Source organism: Equus quagga, unplaced genomic scaffold, assembly GCF_021613505.1.
Source record: "Equus quagga isolate Etosha38 unplaced genomic scaffold, UCLA_HA_Equagga_1.0 207780_RagTag, whole genome shotgun sequence".
Taxonomy (NCBI): Eukaryota; Metazoa; Chordata; class Mammalia; order Perissodactyla; family Equidae; genus Equus; species Equus quagga.
In genome coordinates, this window is record NW_025798978.1 from 11,756 (window position 1) to 32,759 (window position 21,004).

At 36.2% G+C, this 21,004-nt stretch overlaps 2 protein-coding genes and 1 pseudogene across 2 annotated transcripts; 1 reads left to right on the top strand and 2 right to left on the bottom strand.

The window, feature by feature from the left end:
* The first annotated feature begins 525 nt into the window (after positions 1 to 525).
* Positions 526 to 1,461, top strand: LOC124233622 (olfactory receptor 5W2-like). The gene has a single exon (XM_046650766.1). The coding sequence runs from the start codon at positions 529 to 531 to the stop codon at positions 1,459 to 1,461; it is 933 nt and encodes a 310-aa protein (XP_046506722.1). The 5' UTR covers positions 526 to 528.
* An 8,180-nt stretch (positions 1,462 to 9,641) lies between these two features.
* Positions 9,642 to 10,574, bottom strand: LOC124233620 (olfactory receptor 1020-like). Its single transcript, XM_046650765.1, has one exon. It carries the CDS (start codon positions 10,572 to 10,574, stop codon positions 9,642 to 9,644), a length of 933 nt encoding a protein of 310 aa, XP_046506721.1.
* A 7,883-nt stretch (positions 10,575 to 18,457) lies between these two features.
* Positions 18,458 to 19,393, bottom strand: LOC124233619 (olfactory receptor 5L2-like; annotated as a pseudogene).
* Positions 19,394 to 21,004: the final 1,611 nt, after the last annotated feature.

Below are 21,004 nucleotides of genomic sequence, written 5' to 3' on the forward strand. Positions count from 1 at the left end.
ATGGTATTCATTGTTTCTAGAATTAACATCAAGTCTTTTAAGCCAATCATATTTTTTGAGGAACATAACAATGGTAATCATTTTTTGCTTCCATTTGACTATTTTCAGGCTTAGAAAATGCTCAGTCCTACATCTCATAACCTGGTCCCACTAACATTGTTGTCTCTTCCATATTATATTGAATGCAGAATTGTGATATTAATTCATCTAAATCTACTGCCATAGATAAGAAAGTTAAAGCCTGGAGAAATAAATCTTATACAAAATCACATAGATCATGAATGATATGTAACTCAGATAAAAATTTTCCAATATCTGTCTCTATTTATTTTTTACCATTATCAAATATATAGCAATCCTTCTTTAAAGACTGGGTACATGACTGGATAATTTTTTGAGTATTAGAAAACAATTATAGAAAGAAACTGTATTCTGCCTTTCAGATATATGTGGATGTCCAGAAAAATTAAAATGTATCTATCATTTTTTGGATTATTTCTTCATAAATTTAGGTAAGAACAAAGAGGAATGGTTGGCGAAAATTGCTCCTCCTTGAATGGATTCATTTTCTTGGGAATTTCCAATAACGCTGGGATGAAAGTGATCCTGTTTACTATGTTTCTAGTTGTTTATCTCATTAATCTTTTGGGAAATCTTGGAATGATCATTTTAATTAGAATGGATTCCCAACTGCACACACCGATGTACTTTTTCCTCAGCCACCTCTCATTCTGTGACCTCTGCTATTCCACAGCAATTGGTCCCAAGATGTTGGTGGACATATTTGCCAAGAGCAAATCAATCCCCTTCCTTGGCTGTGCTCTGCAATTCTTCATCTCGTGTACCTTTGCAGATTCTGAGTGTCTATTATTGGCCGTGATGGCCTTTGATAGATACAAGGCCATTAGAAACCCATTGCTCTATGCAGTCAACATGTCCAATAGAGTGTGCTCTCTGCTCATGGCCGGGGTTTATCTGGTGGGAATGGCAGATGCTTTGATACACACCACATTAACGTTCCGCTTATGTTTCTGTGGGTCAAATGAGATTAATCATTTCTTCTGTGATTTACCACCACTTTTCCTCCTTTCCTGCACTGATACACAAGTCAATGTGTTGGTATTATTCACTGTTTTTGGCTTCATTGAACTGAGCACCATTTCAGGGGTTCTTGTCTCTTATTGTTATATTATCATATCAGTCTTGAAGATCCACTCAGCTGAAGGGAGGTTCAAAGCTTTCTCCACCTGCTCCTCCCACTTAACTGCTGTAGCAATTTTCCAGGGAATTATGCTCTTTACATATTTTAGACCGAGTTCTTTATACTCCTTAGATCAAGACAAAATAACCTCATTGTTTTACACCCTTGTGATTCCCATGTTAAATCCTCTGATTTATAGCCTACGGAACAAGGATGTGAAAGAGGCCCTAGAAAAATTGAAAAATAAAAGATTGTTTTAAGTACGTATATTATGTGTACACACACACACTCACATGCATTTAATGATTGTTGTTTTCATAAAATTATATAATATGATACAAGAGAGACATAATTTTCTCACATTTAAATAAATGAGTATCTGTATTTATGTATTAAATATCACTATGTTCTCTTTGCGCATCTAGATGCTTTGGAGTTCATGATGAATCCAGTAGTTTCTATACAAATGAATCCTAGAGTCTAGAAAAGTAAATAAACTTTAATTAACTAAAGACTCAAATAATTCATATTAAGGCTCAAAACTTTCATAAAGTAAAAAACTGGTGGTTAAAAATCTAGAAAAAATATCAAAATCTAGTCAGTAGAAGAAAAGCTTCCCTGGATGGAGATGAATATTTAAATAGTCTTAGATCTCAAAAAAAAAAAAAAGTGCAGTTTGGGGAACAGAAAGGATTCTAGGAAGAGGGTCTGACAGTTACAGAAGTCTTGAGGTGGCCAGTTTCGTAACATTTTAGCATTAAAGAATCCCAAGGATAGGTTATAAAGAGCCATGTAAAGTGCCTTGGTAAATTACATCATTGTGCTGTAATTATTTTATTTATTTTATTTTTGTAAAGATTGGCACCTGAACTAAAATCTGTTGCCAATCTTCTTTTTTTTTCCCCTGCTTTTATTTTCTCCCCATATCCCCTCAGTACATAGTTGTGTATTTTAGTTATGGTTCCTTCTAGTTGTGGCATGTGGGACACTGCCTCAACATGGCCTACTGAACAGTGCCATGTCCGTGCCCAGGATCTGAACTCTGGGCCACCGAAGCAGAGTGTGCGGACTTAACCACTTGGCCATGGGGCCAGCACTTGTGCTGTAATTATTTACTATCAACTCCTCCATCACTTCCTCCAGGAAGCTTCTCTTCCATTCCTCACCTTTCTCAGCTCTAGTTAAATGCCTTTTTTCAGTTCACAGAAAACTATCTCCTTTAAGCATTCTTTTAATATCACCCTGTTTATTAGATTAATGCCTCTAATATGAAATTGTGAACAATCTTTGCTCAAGGACTGAGGATTCCATCCCTGTTATCTAAAGCTCCTGCATAGTGTTTGGGACATCAAAAGGCAAAACAAACATGTATACAATAAAGTAAAACTGTGCATAACCTTTTTGACTGCTTTTATTAGTTGTCAGTAACATAAAATTAACTAAGTTGTGGTATGCAGCTTGAATATATATATATATATATTTTATAACTTTTAGGAAAGTACATAAAGTGATTGTGGATACTAAAGTAATAGATCTGTAAAGACATATATGTTAATTACACTTGAAGTAAAGAGCATTTGTCTATGTGTGTTTTTGATATTTATCTATTTCATCTGTCTCTGTTATGGCTTCTGATGGTTAAAGCACTGAATCCGCATGTTGAGACAACACGGATATGGTCATATATTTGACAGACCTTGGAAGACTCAAGGTCAGTCTTTATTATCCATTACAACTATAGAAATCAACGGCCACTGAATGTCTTGGATTTTTTAGCTGCCATTGTAAAATGCCTTTGTGGGAAAACATTTCAAAATGGAAGTAAAGCCCAAAAAGATTCTCTGATTTTCTAAGGGACATTGTGACCTATCACATAGTATTATGATGGAAAACATCCTATGGACACTGTTTCTTTCTTTTTTTTTTTTTTTTTGACAAAAGGCTTTAAGGATTTTCAGCTGAACTATATTTCCTCAATTAATACATACTCTTCTGGAATTGTTACTTATGAGTAGCAGCATGGTAGAAAACATTGTTTGAAATTTATTGTCTAAGAAAAATGGGATTTCCGTTGATGGCCGCTAATTTAGAGGATGTAAATATGTCATCTAATTAACTTACCTCCCTTCCTTATGGCAAATATATATTGTAGAATCTGAAGACTGATTTTATCTGCATATTAACAGTTTTATCAGAATGAGAGGGTTTGAATTAAAGACAAGAGAATTTTAAGCTCAAAACTGAAATTCCAAACTTAGAATTGACTGAATTAATTGTGGGCTTCCTCTTCCTGAATTTGTTAGGTTGAATAATACATTATAGGGACTATTTTTAGGAGATACATGACTGAAATAGATGCTTGGGCAGATATCCTATAATGACTCTTTTATCCTGATGTTCTACATAAATAGGGAATACCACATCCAAAGCTTTTGATGTTTTCTAGCCTGTCTACTTCAATTTTCATCATCCTCTCCCCCTTCTTAGTCTCTCTACATCACATCCTTCTCACATGTCCCCAGTGACTGATGGAAAATATTATTGTCCAAATAAAGCATTTGGGGGATTAAAGGGAAGTCTTTAATGATGGTGAAATAGGAAGCTCCTGAACTGCCCTTTCCCTGTGGACACACCAAATGAACAGCTACACATGGTACAATTTCCTCTGAAGGAAATCGAGAAACTAGCAAGTGACTCCTACACATCAGAAGAATGAAAAAATATCCATACTGAATTGGCTAGGCAAAACTAAGATAAATTGTTGTAATAAATCCAACCTGCAGCACAGGGGCATACAATTGGAAGGAAACCTCTGACTCTCAGTTTCTCCCTCAGAAGTAAAGGGTTTGGACCCCACAACTAGAGTCCCAACATCTAAGACTCTCAACAGAGGGGCAGATCTCCAAATCCTCTAGCCCTGAGAGCCAATGGGGCTTGTTTCCACAAGGCCCACAGGAGTGTAGCAAATAAAAAAGTAGTTATTAAGAGAAGCCATAAATAGTTGCAGCTATCACACCAGAGTTCAGAGCACAGATAGAGGGCAGAAAAGCCTATCTCTAAGTCTTTCCCTGAATGGATTCTATATGCATACATTAAAAGCTGCTGCCTGAGGGACAGGCTGCTAATTTAGCATGCGTCTTGTGGCTGACTGAGATCCTCCCTGGAGCCCAGAAAAACATGTGGACACCTCTGCCACTTTCTCACTCTTGCCCCCTCCAAGTCGCAAGTATATCCCTGGAAGGAGCTTGTACGTGCATCTGCACCTCAGCTTTTGTGGTTGCTACTTGAGGAACATGCCCCCAAAAATCCCAGCTCTGATAGCCAACAGAGCTTCCATTCAGAAATGCCACAGAAGTTTAAAATCATACCAAGCACACAATGATAGGAAACTAGAAAACACATAGAAGAAGAAAACAGGAAAATTCACAAATAGGTAAAGAATAATTCTACAGCTACATCATAACTACCATCTTAGAATGAACTCAGCCAAGGAAAGCCTTCACTACACACACCTCCCGCTTAGCCACTGTGGCTATATTTTATGGCACACTTCTGTTGATGTATTTGAGACCTAGCTCAAGTTACTCCATGGGCACAGACAAAATGGCCTCCGTTTTCTACACAGTTTTAGTCTCTGTTAAACCCACTGATCTATAGCTTAAGGAATAAGGATGCGAATGGTGCCCTGAAAAAGTAATTAACACTAAATTATGTTCTGGGCGATTTCAGGTGTTCACATAAAAGTATTTATTTAAAGGTTTTGAGACCTAAAGTCCAAGGACTTTGACATGGATTTCTGTAGTCTCACCAGTACAATCTTCTGGATATTTCCTGTTACTTACGTTTGTGCTTAAATTGAATGTAGAAAGAAGTCATGACTTATCTTACTCTTCTCTCCAAACCAAGGATGAGTACTAACAGGTTCACTTTGATTTTGCAAAAAGCATAGTTTTACACCTCTCTTCTTTGTTCATGGGTATGCCTCTGTGATATAAAATGGGCGTAGAAACGATGTCCCCATTTCTAGTCAACTTACCCTCATCAACATTCCAATTTGTCTTTAAACAATGAGTTTAATAAACTTGTTGAGACAGAAGGGAACGTTAGTGGGTTAAATTAGGTTTGGGTGCCTCCTTCCGATGTACTAGTGTCGCTCTGTAAGTGTAACATCATAACACTCAGAAATCTATAATTAGTAAATGAATAAATAAGAATAAAAAAGAAATCTCCTTCCCTCGACTAAAAGTTCCATAACGGCATGGCCCTTGGCTGTCTTGTTAACCATTTTTCTGCTTTGCTATTTACAATGCTCAGCTCTAAGATGCCATTTAAAAATATTTATTGAATGAATGAATGGAAGTAGCCTGAAAAACTGATGGAAAAATGAACTTTTTAAAATTTACCAAGAAAAGAACTACTTTCTTTAATTTTATTCAAGTACGTTCATTTTAGATTATATCCGTCTGCACTTGTTATCTTTTGGCCTTGGCTGAAATAAGAATCTGGGACAGAGATTCTTCGATTTAAAAATCTTCTCAGAGTACTCTGCAGCATTCTTCCTCAATTACATCAACAGACATCCCCAGGATCAGCAGCTCTGGATTTGTATTGCACCCCACAGTCTTCACTTCAGCCTGTGGATTTCCCTTCTTGCCCTCACTCAGGAGAACAGATTTGGTGCTACTGACAACTTTACAGAAACTGATTGAATGAAAGTTACTGGTAATGTATCTGGACCTTCTTTCTCAAAGGGAACTGGAGAAGAGGATTCCATTTCTCCTATGTGTTCATAGCATTATACTAGTTAAAATAAAAAAAGAAAACTTAAAGTGCCCAATTGATTATATTTAAGTTGTTAAGGAAGAGTTATTGACATAAATATATGTTCCCAGGAAAAAGAATGAAAAGTATTTTTTTAGAGTTCCATTTTTAATGATTTATATTGGCTTTCTGTGTATCTGTGAAATAAACTGAAATCATATTGCAAACAAAATTTTAATAGTGGTCATTTCTGAGTGGTTGGATGCTTGGTAATCCTGCAATCTATTCCAAAATCTTCATTAAGTTAATTGAATATGTTGTTCACGCTGTAATCAAGTGGTAATTAATCCAGTTGTGAAAAACATAACACAATTTTAGCTTCTCAAGAGTATTCACTTTATTTTAGGTTGTCGTCATGAAAGGAACATGGGAGCACTCTTTCCGGTTTCCAGGAGGAAAGATCAATGGGCTATACAGGTTTTTCATTCAGGTCATCTTCCCTAATTTATATATCTCTTTAGAGTATAAAATGTGCTGAGTGTTATACAGTCAAAACATAATAGGAATGAAAACACATATTAGAACATGCAATTTTTAGCAAGTAATTTGTCTTATATTACAAATTGAACAGTTTTAGACAAAAATATTTCATTTTCTCATAAACATTTTCTTTTATAACCTTAAATGATTTATTTGTTTTTCATAAAATATGTCACACACCAGGACCTATCAATCACTGTCCAAACCTCTTTCCAACTCAATGTACTTTATTAAAAATACATTAAATATATTCATATCTATAAAAATTAAGCATATTTTATGTAAAATTAACCTCATTGGCCATCTTTCACATAAATGTGTAAGGAAAATATATTCTTCTTTTCCTTTTTACCTTTTCGCTTAAAAACTTTGACTTAATAGCCTTTACAGATGGTTAGGAAAGCAGAGTGTTTTGTTTTTGTTTTTTATTCATTTTAGGAAAATGATAAAGATGGGAAAGAGTCTACAGTAGGAACCAGACTTTGAAGTGAGACAGTCCTGAGTTCAAATCTATATAATATCATTTACCTGTTAGCTCTGGGACCATAGCCAACTAATTCCCTATCAGGGACAAAATCTCTGATGCTAAAAGAAAAGAAGGAATCATTCATGGCATCATGTCATGAACTGAAGTCTCCAGGATCCATCTTTGTCCACTTTAGAGCCTGCTCACCTGATCTGTCAGAGTCCAGGTGCAGATCCTAGCCTCTAGTCATGTTTGGAGCTCTCAGCCAACTTACTTTAGGATTTCATTTTCCTGACCATGCCTTCACTCTTGGTTACAATTGAGCATGTTTCTTCACAGTTACCCATGTTGGCCACACCATTCCAACTTCTAGACCAGTTGCTGTTCTGATCTAAGGTTAAGACCCCACATTGCCATGAAATGAGCTTATAAAGTCAACCCCAGAGTTATTCATTTTATGTTATTCTGTATGGTCCTATCTCAAGGGCCATGGCTGAAATGGTACACTTAGCTGCAAAGGAAGAAACATCCTCCTATTGTGATGATCCTATGCACTTCAGAGAATATTTTCTGCTCAATACTTAGGAAGAAGTGTTTGGTTCTCATCACCCTCAAGCTGCCATTCTTTTCTTCCCTATTGAAAACTCACACTCACCAGAGCCTTAGTTCACCACTGATCTGGATGGACAAAACTCTTCTGGTCAAGTTGGTTCCACTGTGATAAATGGAACTGTGGCCTAGAGTTAGAACCCAGCATATCTTATTATTGCCAGAGCGTTTTAATCTCTAGTTCATTCTTTTTCTCACTACTCAAACTCACTTTTGTGTTAGGACTTTAACTTTAGACTTTCCAGCCATACCTTCTCTATGGGTCATGTCCTAGAAGCTGACCAAACTATCATTTCACCATTTGTTGGTTTCAGTTCCCATCTCTGCCTCTCAGAGGATAGCCTCCCTCCGAAATTTTAGTTGTTTGCCTAAATAAAGAGATTTCAGACTGAATATATTCTTGAGAAAATATCCTAAGAGCTATACTTTTATATAGTTGATATTTGAAGATTGTTTTTTGTTGTTGTTGTTGAGGAAGATTCACTCTGGGCTAACATCCATTGCCAATCTTCCTCTTTTTGTTTGAGAAAGGCCCTAGGCTAACATCTGTGCCAATCTTCCTCTTTTTGTTTGAGGAAGGCCCTAGGCTAACATCTGCGCCAATCTTCCTCTTTTTGTTTGAGGAAGGCCCTAGGCTAACATGTGTGCCAATCTTCCTCTTTTTGTTTGAGGAAGGCCCTAGGCTAACATGTGTGCCAATCTTCCTCTTTTTGTTTGAGGAAGGCCCTAGGCTAACATCTGTGCCAATCTTCCTCTATTTTGTGTGTGAGTCACCAACACAGCTTGGCTGATGAGTGGTGTAGGTTTGTGCCCGGCATCAAAATCCATGAACTCAGGCCACGGAAGCACAGCATGCCAAACTTAACTACTATGCAATGAGGCTGGCCCCTGAAAATTGTTTTTGAAAAAGTCACTATACTTGAAGATATCTTGTAATAGTCATGTGCATATATAGTACCCCTTTGGAGATGATCCAAAAATGCTAAAAGAGAAAAATATAGTTCCTGTCTATTACTGGCATATAATCTAAATTATGCACAAACCATAGTAAACATACTCATGTTTATTTCATAAAAATTTACTCAGTATCTACACTGGGGAAGATAGTATGATAAAGAGGCAAGGAATCAAATCAAGAATAATAATTAAATAGCAAGCATAGTAAAGGAATAGAACAGACACAACTAACTGCGTGATTAGACAGAAAATGCTGAGAGTCTTAAAAAAAGCACAAGAGATTCTAGTGAGGTTTATAATTTGAGATGTTGTCTATAATTGAATCAGCTGTCAGGAAAAAATCACATAGGAGTTGATATTTAAGGAAGGGGTTTTAGAGTGAGTAGAGTTTGAACAGCTAAGGTACAGTGTGCATGTATTCACATGGAAACAATTAATGGAAAATGAGTCTCAGTGAATTGTATTTATTTCCTTTCACAAAAAGAGAGTTGTGATATATCAATGGTCTAGTCAATATTGGGAGTAATTGTGGTAAAATTTAGGCTAGGGAGAGAGAAGGAGTAAGAATCTGAAATATAGAACATTATGTGCACAGTAAATCTACTTATGGAATAAATATTTAAAAAATCAACTTTATTTTTTAATCAGTTCCCTATTAATAAACATTTAGATTGTTTGAAATAATTTGCTGCTACAAAATATGATGTAACAAATACTTTTGAAAGTAGTGAACTTTTATAGATTAAATTCCTAGAAGAGAATTTCTAGTTTAAATGGCGCACAGATATTTAAATTTCATGTGTTAGAAAAATTATCCTCATAGAAAATGTTAGACGTTATCCTCTATAGACAACAATAATTTACACTTCTACCAACAATGAAGGTGTGTTATAAAAATTTAAACTTTAAAATGATGAAGAATTAAACATAATACAGATGATGTGAGCAGGCCTGGTTCAGACATTAGATTCTGACCCTAATCTGTGGTTGAGACCTCATTACCCACAGAATTGGGGAACATTCACATTAAACTGGTTTTTGTCATCAGTTAGAATCAAAGGCCAAGGAACAGAAAGGCTGTAAAGTTGTCAAGCTTCGTTTCATACTTTAAGAAAGCAATTGTTGGCTAATCAATTTCCTAAAGGCATTTTTGACATCTTTGTTCCTTAGACTGTAAATTAGGGGGTTCAGCATAGGTATAATCAATGTATAGAACACAGAGGTCACTTTGTCCATATCCAGTGAATGACCAGTGGTAGGCTGCAAATAAATGAAGATCAGGGTACCATGGTAAATGGTGACCACGGTCAGGTGGGAAGCACAAGTGGAGAACCCCTTTCTTCTTCCCTCAGCAGAACCTGTTTTAAGAATAGCTGCTATGATGCAGACATAAGAGAGAAGACCCATTAGAAGGCAGATGGTCTCCACCAAACTAGCAAAGATTACCAGAACAATGTCATGTATGTAAGTGTCAGTGCAGGACAGAGATAAGAGTGGGGAGATATCACAAAAGAAATGGTTAATTTCTTTGGAGCAGAAAGACAGATGGAAGGTGTTAGTGGTGTGAATAATTGAGCTCATGGTGCCCCCTAGAAATGCTCCAATTGCAAAGTGGCAGCAAATCCTCTTGGACATAATAACAGTATAAAGCAGGGGGTTGCAGATTGCTATGTACCGGTCATAAGCCATGGCAGCCAAGAGGAAAGACAACACGTCAATGAAAGAGCAGCAAAAATAAAACTGTGTGGCACAGCCATTGTAAGAAATGGTCTTCTTATCAGAAAGCAAATCCACAAGTAATTTGGGGGCAATGACGGAGGAGGAACACGAATCTATGAAGGACAATATGCAGAGGAAAAAGTACATAGGGACGTGCAAGTAGGAACTGATTGTGATTAATAAAATCATCCCAAGGTTCCACATGAGGGTAACAGAGTAGATGAAGAAAAACACAGCAAAAAGAACACTCTGAAGTTCTGGATGGTCACTAAATCCCAAGAGAAAGAACTCAGTCTTCGCCGTGCAGTTCTCCACCTCCATTCTCTGTGGCACTCCTAGACTTTGAAATTGTGGCAGAGTAATCATGACAATGTTAATAATCATCTCAATTTTAACAAAAAATAAAAATAAAATGATCGAAATAAATAGAACAGTAATTCTAAACCCACTTGGGCATCCTGATAGTACCTAGACATATCCAGAGTTAGAGTAATATAATGCGTAGGTTTCACTTTTATTTTGTTAATTTGATAATTTGCTATGTCTGTGCCTTAAAGCTATTGTTTTCACATCAAATGGTACCACCATGAAACCAGCTGCTGAATTCTAGGCCTGGGTTTCACTCTTACTTTCTTCAACTCTCTCATCTTCCACCGATGTCAAGTGATGGTGGTCAACCATACTACTAAAGAGCAAAGTTTTAATAAATGGTCTTTTTTCCCATCTGTGTTGTTTTCGTTTATTTCCAAAACAAATAAAACCATTGCTCTTCCAAGTGAAGCCTTGTATAGACAGAGGAGCAGAAGTTCTGAATTTCTTATCTTGAAATGTGGCTTTGCCTCTGAGGAACAAAGGAAGTCCTTAGAGTTTTTTGAAATCCACTAATAAAATAGAAAGAAGAACGATTCTGATTTAGTTATGTAAGTGACTGAATCATAACTCTGTCACTCAGTAGTTGTGAAACCTTGGGCAGGCTAATTAATCACTGAGTTTCACTTTCACCATCTATGATAGGATAATGTAGTACCTTACTCGTCAAATTATAATTGTTAAATGACTTTTTTCTTACAGCCTCAACATCATCACCATCTTGTTATTTCACTGTTCTGATGTTGGAAATATAACAGTTGTGAGTCAATGCAGTCACCTATTTTATTCTATATGGAAATGTGGCTGATATCCAAGGTTTACTCTTTTTCGTCACTGCCATTCCATTACTTAATTTCATCCCTCTTTTTCCTCAGTTGAACCTCATAATTGGCCTCCCTCCCTCCAGTCAATCCTCACCCTACTTTCAAACATGCTAAAAAATCTATCCATAAACCACTGCAAGAGTTATATATATAAAATAGATTTTGTATTATGTTTCCTTCTTGCTTAAACTCTTAAATGATTCCATGTCCTGTACAAGCTCAGCTTTTAAATACCTTCAGATTTGACATGTATTTCCATTTTCTATCCATATCCTCCATCTCAGAACCTGATCTAACAACATTACAAGAGTCTTACCCTCCTGCTCTTTCCTCAATTTGTTCCAGGTTTTCAATAAAACGAAATGTCTTTACTAAAACTTTGCATACATTTAGAGACACAGAGAATGAAATATAAATACCATAGAAATTGTAGATTCTGCATTATTACTCAAAGTTTATTTTCTACCTTTCTTCTGTTTCTAGGTAAATTAATTGAATTCTGAGTAGATGTGAATATCTGGTATTAACATATTTTCATCTTGTAATTTTCAATGAACTTTCATATCTAATTTAATTCTCATAGCCTTTTCAAATATGTTAATAATTCACTCTCTCTCAATTATATTGAAAAGGACTTTATTATTTCAGGCCATTTAGCCAGTCCAGGGTTGCATAGCTCGGCAATCAAAGAGCGAGGGCCAGAGATTGGAAATTCTGCATCACTGGGCTAGAGCACTCTTCAATAAACAATTCCTTCTAAGAGATGGAAATGCGTCAGAGATGGTGAAACTTAGGAAGAAGATTGGAGTAAATAATATCATTATTTTCCAAAATCTTAACGTGCCAGATTTGATATAAGGATATCAGTTTAAAACTAACTTCAATTTTCATTTAGTGCATGAGTTAGAACAGGCAGGTTTACTTCTTTCAACACAGTAATAGAGACAGTATGTTGTGATGATTAAAAGCATAGACCCTAGAGTCAGACTGCCTGAGTTTAAATTTGGATCTATCACTTAATATTTGTAGCACTGTAGCAAAATTTCGGTAGTTCTATGGTTTCATTTTCTGATATGTAAATTACATTTTATAGGAACATTGTCTGTAGGTAATTATGAGGATTAAATGAGCAATTACACATAAAATATTTTGAAGAGTGCTCTTCACATAGCAAACATTCAATAAATATTAAGTATTATTATTCAACCATTGAGAAAAGTTTGAGCTTCCCTAGACATTAGTATTTATTATTTTATTATCAACCAGGATTCTCTTTTTGCTCTAAAAAAGGGCTAATTAAAAAAAGAAAGCATCATTGAGCTACTCCAACTCTTTTGGAGTTCTCTTTTGCTGAAATATATGTGGCTTCCTCCTTCGAAACTATCAATTGTCATTGAGTGACCGTTCATCTATACATGTCTACAAATATGAGACATAAGATTGTCAGTTGATCTGGGAGTGGAGCAATGGCCACTGCTGTGAAGGTGAGGGAAAGATAAAATTATATCCAGTGATTACTGTGCCATCACCTCTTTTGATAATTATGAAGAATAACTATTAAAAAGTAGGCATCAAAGAAAATCTTATCTTAGGGACTATGCTTAAATAAGCTTGGGATCTGAGTCCTAGGGAACAATCACTTCTTTGTGCAAGCTGTTTTCTGCTAAACCCCTTATTTCCAATCACAGAATTAAAGGTAATAAAGAAATCAAATTATATGAAGAATATTTACCTGTAAGAATCTTTCAAGGATGTTACACACTTCAAGACTGAAAGAAACTTTCAGGATTCAAAAATGAAATATGAAAGCCAAATGGAACAATGGAAGGGGAAAAGAATAGAAGAAACAAAAAATTAAGTGGAGTCCAAAGAGAAGCCAAATAATCTATTCTTCTATGCAATTTTCAGGCGAGAATGAAAATTTCTGAAAGAGTTCAGCAAATTTACATATTCCTGCAGTAAGTTCTCTATATTGAGCCCTAGTCACTGCTTTTGAAACTTGTTTTCTATTCCCTTAAAACCAACCCCCTAGTCGCACCCTAATCTTTCTATTTGTGTTGATAACTGTTCACTCCAATGCATTACCATAAGATAAAATAAATAACATGATATACAAATTGGGTCAGCTTTAATTTATATTTAAACCTACCCAACTTTTAAAAAGAAATAGTAGATAATGAGAATTGTGTTTGTGTTTAGATTCCAAATCAGAATCCAATAATACTGAGGATTGTCTTAAGAAGATCATGTGTTAAATGTGCTTTTTTTTGTTGTTGCTCTTGTTTTTGTTTTTGTTTTTTGAGGAAGATTAGCCCTGAGCTAACATCTGCTGCCAATCCTCCTCTTTTTGCTGAGGAAGACTGGCCCTGAGCTAACATCCATGCCCATCTTCCTCTAGTTTATATGTGGGATGCCTACAACAGCATGGCTTGCCAAGCGGTGCCATGTCCGCACCCGGGATCCGAACTGGCTAACCCTGGGCTGCCAAAGTGGAACATGCGCACTTAACCACTATGCCACGGGCCCAGGCCCATCTTGTTGCTCTTGTTTTTGTTGAAAATACCTTGAGGACAAAAAGTGTCATTCTAGGCATGTTTATTCTCTAAACATCAGTTTCTTATGTGTAAAATAATTGACTATAAGACGATGAACACTTAAAATCCTATCCAGCTCTAATATACTAGGATTATGTTAAGAACACTTGCCAGATCACTTTCTTTCATTCACCTTCTTACTACACTGTTCTCAGCATCGGTTCATTGTTCACTGGAAAAATCTATTTTGACAGTTAAAGATTAAAAAATTGACCCATTGCTACCTTTTCTATAATCCATTTGGGCAGCCCTTTTGTGTTCATAGAATAAATTTGTGCCTCCCTTAAAAAGGCCGTCATTCCTTAGAATAATGCAAGATCTTTTATACTTTGCTTTGAGTCTTTTGAGATTAGCTCTCCAATCTCACATCAGATCCCAGGAACACACACACTAATATCCAAATCCCAGGGGGAAAATGTATGTGAGCAATTAAACAGTTCTACTGAGGAGTTGGTTAAACAAGAAATGAAATGATATAATGTGTTTTTCTACCTCCTCAGGATGTCTCAAAGAAAAATATGTTTGGGCTTTCAACATACTAGATTATTGTATATAAAATTGGATTATAATATTTGCTATCTAGTTAGATTTAACCAACTCAAAGCAATTTATCAAACTATCAGGATATTCTATGTGATAGAATGGTGGAATAAACTGGAAAGAAGAAAAAATGTATTTATCTAGGTATTGAGAACTAGAAGATCTTGAAAGTCAACATGTAAATAGAAAACCAATTATGAGTGAAGTTAATGACTCTGGTATGTGTTACATGTGCATTTATGTTCAAATGGAATTCTGTTCATAAATGGATCAGAGAATCTTCATTCACTAAATGCATTTACTCTGTAAATATGTTGTGCTAGGCAGTGTTCTAAGTACAAAACAGAGAAAAGGAAGATAAGTTGAACTCGACATTAGGAATTTTATCAAGTATAGAACAGTAAATGAAAGATGGTAGAGGAAACAAAATAAGCAATTACATGGAGACTGGAAAGTCCCTGGTATGATTGGAGACTCAGAAATGAGATTTATAGAGAATGTGTTGACTAATGAAGAAAGGTAATACTGGAAATATAAACATATTATACAAAAATATGCATTTCAAGTTATGTATATATATGAGTGTGTGTTTATATTTACATATATTTATCTTGGCAAAGAGAGATATGAGGAGTTTTGAGATTCCATCTGTCCATAAGATAAATCTCAGCAGAAAGAAACTTCTTTTCCAATAATTCCAGCAAAATCCCATAGTTAAGTCACTAGCTCACTACTATCCACCCAGAAACCAATCAGTGGGTCTTTTGAAGACTGGCCATGAAAACTTCTCCAAATCCCATTAAGTGCAAAGAAAGAGACCCACCAAGCATAGGAAAGGCATGGTCCTCACCCAAAAATTGAGATGCTAATAGTAAGAGAATGAGATAAACATATCAACCCCTATATTTTAAAAGTAAGGGAGTGACCAGATTATATGCATAAAACAAAACCACTTAAAGAAACACAAAGAAACTTTTATGTGGCTGATTTCAGACATGTTTGAGGAGCACCCAGAGCACCTTGATTCCTCCCAGACAACTAGAGGTGTTACCTATGAAGTGACATTTGGAGGGAAAGGCAGATCTGCTATGTCAAGTTTTTTGTGAAGCTGAATGGAAAGCATCCATCCTTAGTGCTAATAAAACAAAACAATCAGTCTTTAGATATGAAAAGTGTGTCTATCTCTCAGCAGGATATGGGCACTCCTAGTTATCCATGCTAAAGTGGGGGGGAATTTTGCGTCGCTGAAGCCCTCAGATCCAAGGTCTCTGAAAGGGGCATTGTAGATTCTAGAGAGAGATCAAACTGATAACTGACTAAAATGTGAGCACCTGGATAGCTGAAAATGCTTCTTAAACACAGGAAAATTTAATCCTGAAGGCTCCTCTGAGGAGACCAGAGCTCCAGTATATTGATGCTTTCTAGTCCAGTGACTCCACACTCAGGTGAGTTTGCTTTCTATAAGAGTTTTGACAGTGTCTGGAGATGTTTTTGCTTCTCACAAATGTGGGGGGGGTGGTCCTGATATCTAATGGGTAAAGGTCAGGAATGCTACTAAACATCCCATAGTACACAGGAAAGACATCCACAGCACTAAATTGTCTGGCTCAAAATGTCAACAGTGCTACGGTTGAGAAATCCTGTTCTAGTTGAAGGACCAAAGGTGAAAGACATTTCTCTTAACTTCACCCTAAAATACGAAGTATCATGGGTGGTATGGTAAATCTCACTCCACTTAAACATTGGAAAACCAATATAGAGCCATATTTTCATCATAAGCACAATATAATTCCATTCATTTAGTCATTACTTATTTATCTATTTAAAGAAATAATGAGTAGCTGTCTTCACCAAGGGATACTGGAATATTTCCAAATTATCCTTACCCTCAAAGATTCCTTTTTAAAAAACATTAATAATGGTACTTTTTATGGGACTGGTCCTTGAAGTTTTGTCATTATGTTTAAGTCCAATGATAACTCTCTAAGGCTAGCAGCTTATCCCCAGTTTATATTTCAGAAACTTGAGATTAAGCAAGTTTGTGTCTTCCTCAAAATAACTCATCTGGTTATGAACCTGGGGTGAGGTGTGTAATCTCGAGTCCCGAGTTCTTCCTACTTCATTAAAGCAACAAGGACCTAAGTTGCATTAGTGAATCCAGCAAAAATATAGAAAATAGGGGCCGGCCCTGTGGACGAGCGGTTAAGTTCACATGCTCCGCTGGAGGCGGCCCAGTGTTTCGTCGGTTCAAATCCTGGGCACGAACATGGCACTGTTCATAGAGCCACGCTGAGGCGGCGTCCCACATGCCACAACTGGAAGGACCCACAACTAAGAATATACAACTATGTACTACGGGCTATGGGGAGAAAAAATAAAAATAAAATCTTTAAACAAAAAAATAGAAAATAACAAATATGAAATTAAATCTTAAGAAAGCAAGAAAAAAATGAAGTGTCAACATTGTAAGAACATGGGAAAGCTAAATTATGATTTGGCTTTTAAAAGATGGGTGTGTTATGCTTGAAAATGGACCTTATGTGTATCAGGCTCTAATCCATGAAACCTATAAATGTCATCTTATTTGGAAAAGTATCGCTTGAAGTTGTGATTAGGTTAATGATTTTCAGATGAGCAGATTATCCTGGATGATCAGGGTGTACTCTAAACCGCATTAAGTGTCCTTATAAGAGAGAGACAGAAGATTATTTTAAACACACACACACACACACACACGAAAATGTAGAAAAGATGGAGAGGAGAGAGGTTTGAAGATGCTAGCCTTGAAAGACAGAAGTAATATAACCACAAGACAAGGAATACCTGCAGCCACCAGAAGCTGGAAGAGATAAGGAAAAGATTGTCCCCTACAACCTCTTGAGGGAGTATGGTCTTGCTGACAACTTGAATTTGGCCCAGTTATGTGGACTTCAAATTTCTGATCTCCAGAATTGTAAGAGAATAAAGGTCTATTGTTTTAAGCCACAGGATGTGTACTAATTATTTTTCAGAAGCTGTGGGAATCTAATTTATAATAGGTTTAGAATATAATAGATTTAGAAAATATAGTGAATGCTTAGAATAATACCAGGCAGAGGAAAAAAACGTTAACAAGAGCACAAAAGCTTAAAAAAGTACAACATCAAATATATGATCCACTTATTTAACCAAGACAAGGCAAAATAGAGAACAAGAGGTAAAAGTAAAAACAATAGCAACAACAGCAGGTAACTTATGGATCAGTTATAATATACCATATATAGTGCAAAGAACTTAAGATATAGTATTTAGTGTTCATGAAAATGTTAGAAAAGTAGAATATTATTATCACTGTTTTGCGGAAGAGAAGATTTTAAAAGTTCTAAAATTATTACTTTGCAATCAAAAAATTAATAAGAAAGATAATAACAAAAAAACTAAAAAATAATACTCAGAAATACAAACAGGAAATTTAGTTCAAATTTTCATGAAAAAAACAGAATATGAGAGAAAACTATGCTCATCCCATGTAAAAAAATGAAGTCAATTTGTTAAGAATGGTTGCACACATTAAGGATGATGAAAAGACATATCTTTTTATGTGCAGTTTGTTAGAAATCTATTGATGTTATCTCAGACCAGGAAATTGAGTCTAACAATATCACTCTAAAAACCCATTCAAGGCAGTTAAAGATTGGAGACAAGCAGCAAAGGTAGCAGATGCACTTGAACTCTCCAATAAAAGGGATAAGATTTGTCTAAATAAGATAGGCAACTAGAAAACAAAAAAGCATACATTGTCCTTTAGCTCAAATAATACTTCCTTATTTTACTTTTCATTCACAGCCACCCAAAACAAGCCCCTCACTAAAGATCTCTAACGAAACCCTGAGTCTAGCTAAGAAAATAGCTTTTCAAAAGGCAGTTGGGATCCCAACACTTTCTTGAGAGCTTCTTTCACATCCTTGTCTTTCAGGCCATAGATCAAGGGATTCAGCCTGGGAATCACTGCAGTGTAAAACGCTGTGGCTGCTTTGTCAGTATCCGCACTGTTGCAAAAACTGGGCCTGCAATAAATGAAAAGTATGATTCCCTGCAAGACTGCAATCACTGTGTGGTGGGAGGCACAGGTAGAAAAGGCTTCGCACCTTCCCTCTGCAGAGCGTATACTCAGGATGGCGATGAGAATAAACCAGTAGGAAGTGAGGATGATCACGATGGTGACAATTTCACTGAAAGTGGCCCCAATTAATAATGGACATGACATAGCAAGCAAGAGTAAAGAGAGGGGGTAAATCACAAAAGAAGTGGTTGACTACATTTGACCTACAGGATGGGATTTCAAGAGCTAAACACAAGTAAACCAAAGAACACACAGTTCCACAGATGTAGAAGCTAGAGACCAGGACCATACAAAATTTCTGGGACATGGAGAGCATGTACAGCAGTGAACTACAGATGGGCAAAAAGCAGTCACAAGCCATCACAGTCAGCAGGAAGACCTCAGTGACTGCACACATGCAAAGCAAGTAGAATTGCACCATGCATCCCAGGAAGGAAACTGAGTTTTCCTTGTTTAAGATATTGGATAGCATCTTTGGCACGATGATCATGGAACTGCAAAAATCCACAAAGGACAAGTGGGTGAGGAAAAAGTACTTGTAAGTGTGAAGTCCAGAGCTGACCTGATTCAGTGCAATCATGCCCAGGTTGGCCCAAACTGTGACTCCATATACGAGAAGGAACAGAGGGAGAGAAAGACTCTCAGCTCAGGGGCATCTGATACTCCAGGAAGAACGAACTCTGTCACAGTGGTACCGTTCTCCTCACTCATTTCCACCATATGTCAGGATGGGAAACCAAACGATGTTTTGCGTTTCTTCTAAAAAGAGAACAAGAGAGAAAACAACACATTTATATTAACTTTGGAAAAATATAGCATTGACAGTGATTTAAGATACAATTGTCAAATAATTCAAAATTTTCAATGTCTCAGTGGATCTCACTGATCAAAATAACTTTTAAGTATCAGCAGAAACCTATATGATTCCCAACTGTTATCTGCTATGATAAATTGGGTTGATGAATTAAATTAGGTGTTTTGTTGGAATCTGAAACAGATTCAATGATTTTACAGCCTCATGGAGATAAACTACTGTTCTTTGAAAAATGTAGCAATTTCTGTCCATGTAGGGTGACAGCTATTGTGATCCTATAAGTGTACACTATTTTTTTAGATTAGTTTATCAGTAGCATAAATTTTGCAGGGGGTGAGGAGGTCCTGTACAATTTCCATGCAGGGACTGTGACCAATTTTTTTGAGCTTAGTGGCTCACAATGATTCTTTAACTCTAGAATTATGCAGAATGAAAAATAGAGAATTAAAATATATTCTAAAAGCCATCATCATTTTTACTTATCAAATTAGCAAAGTAATTTAGTTAATTATAATGATAATAATCTATGTCAATAATGACTCAGAAAGATGTAACTGTTGTCTACACTTTTCTGGAAAGCCATTAGGCAACGTATGTCCAAAATCTTAACCCTGACGACAGTAAAAGCTATATGATATTTTTTATGAGAGGTTTTCTTCTTTTGTTTTAATCAGAATTTAAGTTTAAGTTTTTTTTATTATTTTTTATTTTTTTAAAGATTGGCACCTGAGGTAACATCTGTTGCCAATATCTCTTTTCTCCCCCTCCTTCTTCCTCCTCTTCTTCTCCTTCTCGTTCTTCTTCTCCTCCTCCTTCTTCTTCTCCCCAAAGCCCCTCAGCACATAGTTGTATATTCTAGTTGTAAGTCGCTCTGGCTGTGCTCTGTGGGACGCCACATCAGCATGGCTTGATGAGCTGTGCCACATCCATGCCCAGCATCAGAATCAGCGAAACCCTGGGCAACTGAAATGGAGTGAGTGAGCTTAAACACTGTGCCACGGGGCTGGCCCTGAGATTTTCTTCTTGGTAAGCGATTACAATAAATATTTAATTACATTCATAAAATTGTGAAAAACTGTATCCAGAGCTACATTTCAGCATTGTTTGTAATATTAACAATGGGAAAAATTGTTAAATTAGAGCAATTTTTAAAACATAGTGGATTATATCTAGAGTAGCAAATTATTATGCTATCTGAAATTACATTTTTGAGATGGCTAATTTTTTTAAAGGATATTGAATAGTACCCTTGGTATATACATGTGGATGTAAATGAAGATGCATATGGAGAGGTATGAATAAGTATGATGGATATATTATGTATTATCACTTTTATTTGGCTACAATCCTAGAAAGATAAATCCTGTATCCACATTAAAAAGGAAGGAAGTGAAAACTTTCCCAAGTTCTCTCACATTGCTGGTTGGGGAAGTAGTTATGCTGTACATTCCACATAGGTGGAATCTACCATTTACGTCTGTCTAAAGAAAAGGAAAGGGGCCAGCCCA